The following is an 11,139-nucleotide window of genomic DNA, read 5'->3' on the forward strand; positions in this document are numbered from 1 at the left end:
TTATTACATGTCGCGAATACAAATTTTTACCCACCCACCCACATTTTTACCAATTAAATTAATACCTACTTAATTTTCTACAATAAATTTATTAATACAGGTAGGTTATTGTAATCGTAAAGTACAAAATATTTGTATACCTATAAAAAAAAAAATATATATATATATATATTTATAAAGAGACTTATTACTTCAATAAGTAATAAAACATACAAAAAAAACCTCTTCAATATAAAAGTACAAATATAATATACAATACAAACATTTTTTATATTATAAGAAACAGAAAAATACAAAATTAAACTTTCAATATAGAAGTAATATTTTTATATACATTCATAGTGTAAGTGATGTCATTAAAAGAGGGCTTGATTGTTTAAATTTATTAATAACATAATCATAATCTACATCTATATCGTGTTCACATGATATAATCATCAATGACTCTAATCGGTCATTAGCCATTGTTGATCGAAGTCTATTTTTTATTATTTTCAATTTTGAAAAAGATCTTTCTGTTTGTACACTTCCAACTGGCAAAGTAAGTGCAATTTTGAAACCCATATACAAATTTGGAAATATAGGTTTCATACCATTTGTACAAAATATCCTATAAGAAAATAAAACCATTAATGCTTACTCGTTTATATAACAATATGAATTTTAATTAATAATATTAACTAGGTATACTTTTAACTTCTTACTTAAAAATTGGAAGCAATGATGCATGATTTTTGGTTATTTTAGAATCAGTAGGAGACGTTGGTTCACGGGTATATTGTTCTTCAGGTTCTGATTCAACGCATTCAGATTCAGAAGATGTATTTTCATCTATTAAATTAGCGTTGTTGTTCTCTTGATTATGTAAATTAGATGGTAGATTATTAGTTAATTCTAATTGGTCAATGATAGAACAAAATTGAATATATTCTTTGCATATTGAATCTTTGTCAACAAATGATTTATATATATCACATAATACAGTAAATGCGTCTTCAGGTAATGATGTATGTTTATTTTGAACTTCTTTGATTCGCTTCCTTGATAGTAAAGATATATCTTTAAGTAATCCCATTGTTTGGTCATTTTTTGACTTATTATTTCCCAAAAACCGTTCTTTTAGTTGTGTTACTGTACAATCAATTGCTGTATAGAATGTTGCTGTTTTAAAGAATCTTAAAGGATCTGTTATGGGATCGTCAGTTGCATTTTCTCCTTGCATTTTCTTCTTTTTCCTTATGCGTTTTATATCATCATTAAATGACTCTACATTAGTCAAAGATTTTTCAAAATTATTTGTTTCTATTAAAAACTCTTCAAACGATTCATCTGAACGTAATTTATTAATTTGCTGAATGTTTTTTTCAATTAATAAAACTGCTGCTAAAATATCCATATCGGGGCTTTGTAGAATTAATGATGTTGGTTCAATGATATCAAAAATGCTTTTAAATAAGAAAGCTGTGAGAAGAAATCGTTTGGTAGAAAAGTAATTTAATAAACCACCAGCATCAGATCCAGCTCGTCGATCATGTTGACCTTCTTGTCCACGAATTTCTTCTAATGTTATAATTAGAGCATCAAATGTTTCTAATACAACGTCCAAAGCATACTTATGGGACATCCAACGTGTAGTAGTAACACGTTTAACTCTTCTTATTCTTTTATTTTTATACATATGTTTTTGTTTTTCCTCAAATAATGCCACTCTTTTTTTGCTAGAACAAATAAAATCAAAAATTTTCTCTACATTTCCAAATAAATCCATAGCATTAAGATTACAACATACTGCATCTGTTATTACTAGATTAGGTCTGTGTGCACAACACCATACATATGTTGCTTGTGAATTTTCTTTTTTAATGATAGCTTGAAGGCCATTATATTGACCTCTCATATTAGAGGCACCATCATACGATTGGCCGATTAAATATTTTTTCCAGTCAATTTGATGTTTGTTACAAACTTCAAAAAATATATTTGCTAAATCACATCCTTGAGTTGAAGAACTTTCTCTTAGAACTAATAGTCTCTCTTCTATTTTAAACTCTTCTTCGTTTATATAACGTATAACAAAAGATATTTGCTCTTTCCTCGAAACATCAAATGTGCCATCAATACTTATACTAAATAAACGAGCATTTTTAACAAAATTTTCAATTTTGTTTGTAATACAAGAAGAAACTGCATCAATTAGAGAGTTTTGACGTCTCCATGATAAATAAGAAAACCTTGATGATTTAATTTGTGTGAAATAACATGCCATGTGAGGTGAATATTTTGACAATAATAATGCAAGGTCCTTAAAGTTTCCACACATTTCATTTATCATATTTTCGCGGTGCCCTCTAAACGCTAAATTATGTTTTCCCAAAAAAACTGTAATATCTATTAGCTGTTTGACTACCTCAATATTCATAAACACTTGTTCTTTTTTTTTTGAGGTAAGAGATGGTATTATTGGTAAATGGGATTGTTGGATTTTACGTTTAATTGAAGCTTGTACATGAGTGGATGAAGTTTCATGAGCAATAATCCTATTTGAACCATGAACCCATGTATTAAATCCTACTTTTGTCCAAGCCAGATTCCCTTTATCAGAAAATAAAATGCAATCTAAGCAAAACGCTCGATTTGTCTTTATTGAATAAGTAAGCCAATCTCTACTAATTATTGACCCATCTGGAAGCATTTTCTTGTACCATTGACATTGAAAATGTCTCCCACATTTTTCTTTAGGATACTGTCCATTTAATAGATCCTCTGGTAATGGCTGACAAAGACCATATTTTACTAAATGATTTTTCATTTCCCACGTTAATACCTGAATGTTTGAAAATGTTGATGGATCATAGTCTATGTTAAAATCAATATTATCTTCATTTGTCTGAGTTAGAGTTTGAGATATTTGTGGTATAATTATTTTATGTTCATCGACTTGAATTTGATTTGATAAGTCCACATTTTCAGTAATTTTTATTTCATGATTAGAAAGTGGATTAATTTTTAAATTTAATTCATTTATAAGAGTTGTTTGAGGTATTACATTTTGCGGCAGGTCAGTTTGAATTTTACCTTGTACTGGTACTATTTCTGTAGTTTTATCTAGATTATAGGGAGAATAATTGTGTATATTAATAAACTATAAAAACATTTATATATATATATATAATATGTATTAGACATATAGATATAGTCACTGGTCAGTTCAGTAACCCTAGTATAATAATAAAGTAATAGTTATTTTATAAAAAAAAAAAAACAAATAGTAAAAAACATAGTTCTAAATTCTATTAAAAATTTACCTCCAAACTTATTAATATTAATAAGGTACTTTAATTTAATAATTATATTTTTATGATTATTTCATGTTTGTATAGTTCCAAATTTTTTATTTAATTTTGTGAAAAAAAAAATTGTATACCTACATCCTACAATATTATATTTTGTATACATAAAAAATCTATGATTGAAGAATTAAGAATAATAATCTAAATCTAATAAAATACCTAGCTACCTAATATATTGTAATTTGGCATAATAATTAAACAATTTTAAATAACTAAATAATCAAATAAAAAAAAACATAAAATAATATATTTGATGTTTTAACAGTTTTAAAGTGTGTTTTGACTTTTGGTTATATTTATGTTTGTGACTTATGCTTCTAAGTTAAGGTTATTTATTTAATTAAATTGTTGTTTAAATTATTTTATACCTATTGTTTTATCATAAGTATATAATTTGTTTCAAAATATTTTCTCATTTTAAGTGGAATCATATATTTTAAATTGACAATTTATTTTTTATTTGTGTTTCACATAAATTAAATATTTTATAAAAATAAACTCTATACAATTTTTAAATCCTATATTATAATATACCTAATTAATTTTGGCATTTAAAATAAAAATAAAAAACAATAGGTATCAACATTAGTTTGCCATCAAATTAATAATAATAATTAGTAATTACAATATTAAAGATTGTACCTATATAAATATATAATAATTTAGAATTTCTAATATAAAATACTTATTAGTAACATAAATTGTTAATCATTTTTAATTTCATTGATACACCGAGTTAACGATTCATTTAACATTGGTACTTGAACAAATAATTAACAGAAAATGTATAACTAAAATTAATCTAGATTGAATATTTAACAATTCATATTTTACATAAAATGTTGGTTAGCATTTATTTTTTAGGTTGTTTTTTTTACCTACTTTTATAAAGTTTATTAAATTATTTAATTTAGTTTGTCATTTTATGATGTCTACAGACTACAGTTTTAATAAATATTATAAATTACCTATAATAAAATTAAAATGTGATAAAATATTTGTGAAATCTTTCAAATGATTTAACCTAAAATTTGTTGATCAGTGAATAAAATAATAAAGTAAAAAATATAATACATATTATAATAAAAAAAAAATCTATCACAAATATATAGTGGTTTTAAAATGTTAAACACAAAATAATAGTACTCAAGTAGGTACCTATTCACTATTACCATTGATAAAATAAATGCTATTACTATGGCTAATAACAATAGACGACCAATCACAATATTATTATTATACATTTCAATAAATATAATTAATTTACTAAAATATTATAGGAATAAAATTACCTTTTGCAGCTGTAGTTGATGAAGTTTCAGTCAAAAAGAACTTTTTAATATTAGAACTATAAATATTTTTTTTATTACATGCCTCTTTATGCCTCTTCCAATTGGTTTCATTTAATTTGCCCTTGTTTTTTCCACAACTACACATTATGTGGTTATTCATTATTTTTTATTAATTTACACAAAAGCTAAATAATAAGTAATACACAATACAAATACACATTTACGTAGTTACAAATTTACAATTAGTATTAGACTTAGACTATTAGAAATTACTAAGCTAAATAGTACAGTACACTGTTAGGCAGGCGGTATCTATTATGGAATAATATTTTGATTTGTGCCTGTATGGTTAATGGCTATGGAATATAATAGTAACACTATTATACGCATGTGAATTAATTATTATGACAATATGAGAAAATATAACGTGCAGAATAGACTGGTTGATAATGATTGTTGGCAAGTGGCAATAAATGCGGTAAACACGGAATTTTTGTCTAAAAATATACTTATTACAGAAACTATTTGTTGCTATATTATTGTCCTCACTCCTCACTCACTCAACCATCGTCAACAATCAGCATTGATGGGTTTTTACTTTTAGCTGTAGCCTAGAGGTAATACATAGTTATAAATTTATAATAATATATTATAGATTTATATTTTATATTATGATTTTATGATAAATAAAAATAATTAATAATAATAAGTAAAATTAAACCGTTATTGAGCTTGTTCCTTATATTATATAATTACTACTTAATCAAATGTAATGTCCTAAAGTATTTTTAACACTAATATTAAAATTCTGCATATATTGTTATGCATCCAGAATAAAAGTCCATATTAAGTATAACTTTCGCTCTCTAACATGATCACCTACCCACCCACCCATTTTGAAAATAGGTGTCGCAACTGCTACACCTAGATATATATAATGTGCGCCACTGCCGGTGCTAGTTTGCAATAAAACACTTATCTATATATGATTACTAACTTTTTGTAGGCAACAATTATTGGTTATTGATCAAAAAAAGTGTTGTATGTTGGGATACGCAATCGCTATTGTGTTATATGTGAAAGGGCCAAAAATAGTGAAAATAGTGTAGAAGAACATATCTGCGTCTTGAACTGGTCTAAAGGTGCCACTAGCATTGAAGCCGATGCTATTTCGGAAGGGTTTTTAAAAAGCGTTTCACTACATGGATTAAAATTTAATAAATTGATTGGTAAAAATTCAAAAAAACAAGTTTCAAATATACAATCAATATACTTTTTTTTTTAATTTAGGCGATGGCGATAGTAGCGTTTCAAAACGTTTACATGAATTGCTTCCATATGGCCCACGACTGTTGGTAGAAAAAATCGAATGTAGGAACCATATTCTACGAAATTATGGTCAGAAATTAATGGCTCTTACAAAAAAAACATTATATCCGTGTTATACTCGCAAATTTATTACAAGGAATATAATTCGATTTCGAACAGCAATTACGAAATCAATTGCATACAGAAAAAACTTAGATCAGTCTCTGTATAAAAAAATTGAAGGTACAATTAACAAAACATTTTTTTTTTTAAATAACATGTACTTATTTAAAATATATTTTAGGCTTACGAAAAGACATAACTAAAGACCGGATTTTGCATAAAATGCATGTTGTTATTTTCAACATCATATACATGCAGTCAATGAGTGTCCAAATCATTACTTGATTGATTAAATATCAAAATTTTATGCATATTTTGCATATTCTGACGTTAATGCATGATCTGCATATTTTGCATATTTAACAAACCGTAAAAATATACAAATAAAACATAGATCATAGGTACGTTTATATAATATATATATCAAATATTTAACGTCTCAAGAATATCTCTGCTCCGTAAGAATTCATATATAAGAAATGTTGCCAATTACATTTACCACCCGCAGCCAATAATTACCGTTGGGTCTTGGCTAGAAGTATACTTTTACGCAGATCATTTGAAGGAGTTCAAAATGTGATTGAAACTTAGAAGATAATAAAATGCATTCAAATTGTAAATCAATTTTAATAAATTTAATGTAAATATGATCTTACTTACATTAAAGCAAATTTATGTATCGTTGAAGTATCAAAAGCTGAAACTCTAATTTGCCCCTTAGAACTCGTTAAAATTTTAGAACAAAGTGGAAAACTCTGTTAATGAACTTCCTACTAGTGCAAATAGTACAATAATTAAAACAAAATGTAAAACGTTTTGAATAAAATAAAGTTAATGGTTTAAAGAATTTCAAAATAATTACAAGGTACAGTGCTAATTTCGACGGTTATCTGTTCCAGATTATTCGCTGGATATAATAGCAAATTTAAATATGCTCCAATCACCAGTTTGATGTCGACGTAGTTTTCATCATACAAGTACATTCTTTACAGATCGCAATTAATTTCGGAAATAAACATGGAACATACTTTGATAACTTATTGTTTTCAAATTAATAATTTACTACCTTCAATAAAATTGTTCGTACTTTTCCTATTTATATCATTATATCACCAATGTATCTACTATTTAATTTTAATAAAATATTTTACAATATCAATGTTTAAAATTAATTACAATTAACAAAGTAAATTTTGTACTATATTATACATTAACTTTTGTTTATGAAAATGTAATAAAATTAATAAATAATTATCACTGCAATAAAAATCAATATAAAATTGAAATTTTATTTTAGTTTTTCATTTTCTGCATATTTATTTTTAGTGCATGTTTGCATGCATATTTTACAATTTAAAATGCATATAAATCCGGTCTTTAGACATAACGAATGGTCCTTACCATATATTTGGTGAACATATGAAATGTAAAGTATATTTTTGCAGTGGACCTAAATAGTGTGAAGTAAATTTAGTGCCAGAAATTGTAAATTGTGGTCTAATGAATGAAATTGCCTATATTCTTCGTCGTGTAGTAGATAATGCAAGGAGTCTACTATTCGATGTTGATAATAACTATTGTGAACAATTCAATAGCATTATTAACAAACATATAGCTGGAAAACGAATAAACTTCACTCAAAAACAATCGTACAGCACTAGAGTTCATGCAGCGGTTGTTTCGTTTAATTCTGGAGGTGAATTTATTCGTGCAGTTCATAAAAATATAATTAATCAGAGTCTAGGTATTTATTAATATGATTATAACTCCATTACTTTAAAAACATTAAAAATATTATTTTAACTTGACAGGGAATGTTGCGAAACGTTTTCTTAAGTATACAGCTGCTAAAAGAAGAAGTTTAAAAAATCAAAGAGCTCTTTTTCAATCAAAAAAGATATTAAGAAAAAAAAACCCGTGTCAAAAGGACCTGATGAACACTATGGACTGGCAGAACCTCTTTATTGTATGTCAGACGAAGAATTTGAAGTTAAAAAAACTGAATTCATTTCTTCAATAACCCTTTCGGAAGATTCTAAAAAAAAATTTGAGTTAGAAACGTGGAATCAATCAAATAACCAAAAATGGTTTGTAGAAAGAAGAAAGCGATTGACAGCTTCCAATTTTGGCAAAATATGCAAAATGAGACCTTATACATCATGTAAGATATCAGTACATGATATAATATATGGTAGTGTGACTACTCACGCCACAGAGTATGGCAAAATCACCGAACAAATTGCGGTTCAAGCTCTCCAGGAAAAAATTAATAAAACAATTAAAAAATGCGGTTTGTTTATTGATAGAACAATTCTTTATTTAGCGGCTACTCCAGGTTAGAATTATTTTAAACATAATAAATATACAATGGTATCATTTAGGTGAAATTGTAGGGGTTTATATAATGTACATTCAGTCAGTATGCATTCAATATAAGCTATTAATACCTATGAAAATATAAAATGTAATTTTTAATTACAGATGGATTGATTGACGAAAATTCAATTTGTGAAATTAAGTGCCCCTACTCTGTAAAAGATACCAACTAATAATTTAACAAATTACCATAAACCAATAACTATTTTTAAAAATTCTATATTATATAAATTATATATGCCTTATTTTTAATTTATAATTTATTGTTGCTTTAGCTACCGTACATGCAAGTTAAAAATGATGCTATAACTTTAAAAGAAGATAGTCACTATTTTTACCAAATTCAAGGGCAGTTACACATTACAGAACGTGTGATATGTTATTTTTTTATCTACACTTCTAAAAGGACTTATATTCAAACCAGTGCCGTAGAAACCGCCGGTGCAGGCGGTGCAATGCACCGGGGCACTTGATCTTGAAAGGGCCCTACGCCCTTACCGATTATGTGATAATGTGACCTAAAATATACAACAAAGAAAAAAGAAAATTATCTTATAAAATTATATTAAATACTATTGTGAGATGATGAATAAAGGCCTTTTAATTTATTATGTTGATAGACGCATAGACGGTAATAGTTCATAATATGTAACTATGTTAAGGTGCGATCCCACGGCGCGTGGCGCGTGGCGCGGCGCGTAGCTTGGTATAGCGCGGTAAAACGAACGCGCCGTGGGATCGGTGGGGCGTGGCGCGGCATGGCATGGCACGGCGCGGCGCGACCGTTCCCGATGATTGTCGGTTTTTGTGTCCCGCGTCAAAAGAAAATTGGCGCGGCGCGTGTGTTGGAATCTCACGGCGCGGCGCGGCTTGTTCAATTTTTCGTCACGTTTTCGTAAATAATTTATTGAGTTTTTATTTTTTAGTATTGTTTTAAATAAGTTTTATTTGAAAATCTTTATAAATTTAATTTTTTATTCAAACTAAGTTTACTTAATAACTATGAATTGGTCAAATGATCTCATTATCGAGTTCTTGGAGTTGTACGAGAAGGAACCTGCTATTTGGAACCCAAAAGACCCAAAACATAAGAACAGGAATTATGTTAACGATTCATGGCAAAGGATTTCAGAAAACATTAATGCATCATGTACTGTAAATGAACTAAAAAAAAAGAGAGATTCGTTAATGTCCACTTTCCGGAAACTGGCTTCAAAAGTAAGAGGAAGTAAAAAGACTGGTTCAGGCACAGCTGACGTATATAAGCCCGACTGGTTTGCCTATGAAATAATGGCGAAGTTTTTGCATGGAGTTTTCCAACCTCGAGTCACACAAAATACAGAGGTTAGTCCTAATCACAAATAATTATATAGTTAAATAGTTCCTTAGTTATAGTTCCTAATTCATTTAACAGTATGGTATAATGTAATAAGGCATAAATAGGCTTAAATCGGGTTCACTTAAAATGTTTAATGTTTAAAATTAAAAAATTGTACAGTTTCCGTTATAATATGTTATAACTTATAACTTAATATTAACCATAAAAATCTCTAAAAAAAAAAATAATCTTAAAAGATATATAAAATAAAATACTGTTGTTGACTGGTTGACAATGAAAAGCAGCTGCAATACCCAAAATACGAAATTCGAGTGTATCGTGAACCTTGGACCTATTGTTATATGAACCTTTTTTAGTATCCTACAATCAATTATAAAATGTTTACATTACAACAAAAAATACTATTCACCGTACACCTTATACTAAGGTATATTTAGTTTTATGTCTATGCTATTTTATAATATACTATTATGGTATTCTTAATTATTTGTTATTCTGCCAAGTTACTGCTCCGTTTGTCACGAAGTATTGGGCGAATAAATCTCTTATTCGGAGAGCTTCAAGTCCAGATTTTCGAGCTACTCTTCGAAGTGACAAAAATGATGTCATATCATTCTGGTCTGTTCTCCAGGAACCTGAATGGTCTTCATTTTCATGTTCAGAATCAAATGTTCCTGGGGGACAATAGCTTGCTCTTGATGACTTACTTCTTCTTAAAAAATTGTGCAGCAATGCACACGTCATTGCTATGTCTGAAACTCTGTCTTCATTTAATAAAATTGGCTTTCTCAAAACACGAAAAACGGATGACATTATACCAAATACGTTCTCAACAATTCGGCGAGCTCTTGAAAGCCTATAATTAAATATACGTTTTGAATTACCTTTTTCATAAACACCCGAGTATGGTTTCATCATATGTTTGCCCAATGCAAATGCGTGATCTCCGACAAAAACATATGGCATTATTTCGGTTTTTGTTGGAAGTGGCTCATCTATTGGAAGATTAAGTTCGTTCTGTTCTAATTTTTTGTAAAGAGATGTATTTCTAAAAACACCACTGTCACTGATGCGACCTTGACACCCGACGTCAATATATGAAATAAAATAATTTGCATCTACTAAAGCCATTAAGACAATACTAAATGTCTCTTTATAGTTATAAAATTCCGTGCCACTGTTTGCCGGACATTGTATTACAATATGCTTCCCATCAATAGCGCCGAGGCAATGGGGGAAGTTCCATTTGTTGTTGTAGTCCTGAGCTACTGAAATCCAATCATTTGCATTTTCCGGTAACTGAAAATGTACATTCATAATATTATTATTTTCCGTCATTTATAAATATTTA

At 28.0% G+C, this 11,139-nt stretch overlaps 1 protein-coding gene across 1 annotated transcript; it reads right to left on the reverse strand.

The window, feature by feature from the left end:
• Positions 1–336: 336 nt before the first annotated feature.
• Positions 337–1,624, reverse strand: LOC112596737. Its single transcript, XM_025342521.1, has 2 exons — positions 705–1,624; positions 337–610 (listed from the first exon to the last, which is right to left on the reverse strand). Exons 1-2 carry the CDS (start codon positions 1,622–1,624, stop codon positions 337–339), a joined length of 1,194 nt encoding a protein of 397 aa, XP_025198306.1.
• Positions 1,625–11,139: the final 9,515 nt, after the last annotated feature.

This window comes from Melanaphis sacchari, unplaced genomic scaffold (genome assembly GCF_002803265.2).
Source record: "Melanaphis sacchari strain LSU unplaced genomic scaffold, SCAv2.0 Contig344_pilon_pilon, whole genome shotgun sequence".
Lineage (NCBI taxonomy): Eukaryota > Metazoa > Arthropoda > Insecta > Hemiptera > Aphididae > Melanaphis > Melanaphis sacchari.

Excerpts from the sequence above, each read along its gene's own strand:
- LOC112596737 (XM_025342521.1), bottom strand. The coding sequence starts at position 1,624 with ATGTCCCATAAGTATGCTTTGGACGTTGTATTAGAAACATTTGATGCT. Across the intron at positions 611-704 it reads TCATTGCTTCCAATTTTTAA|GATATTTTGTACAAATGGTA; the intron begins GTAAGAAGTTAA and ends ATTTTCTTATAG.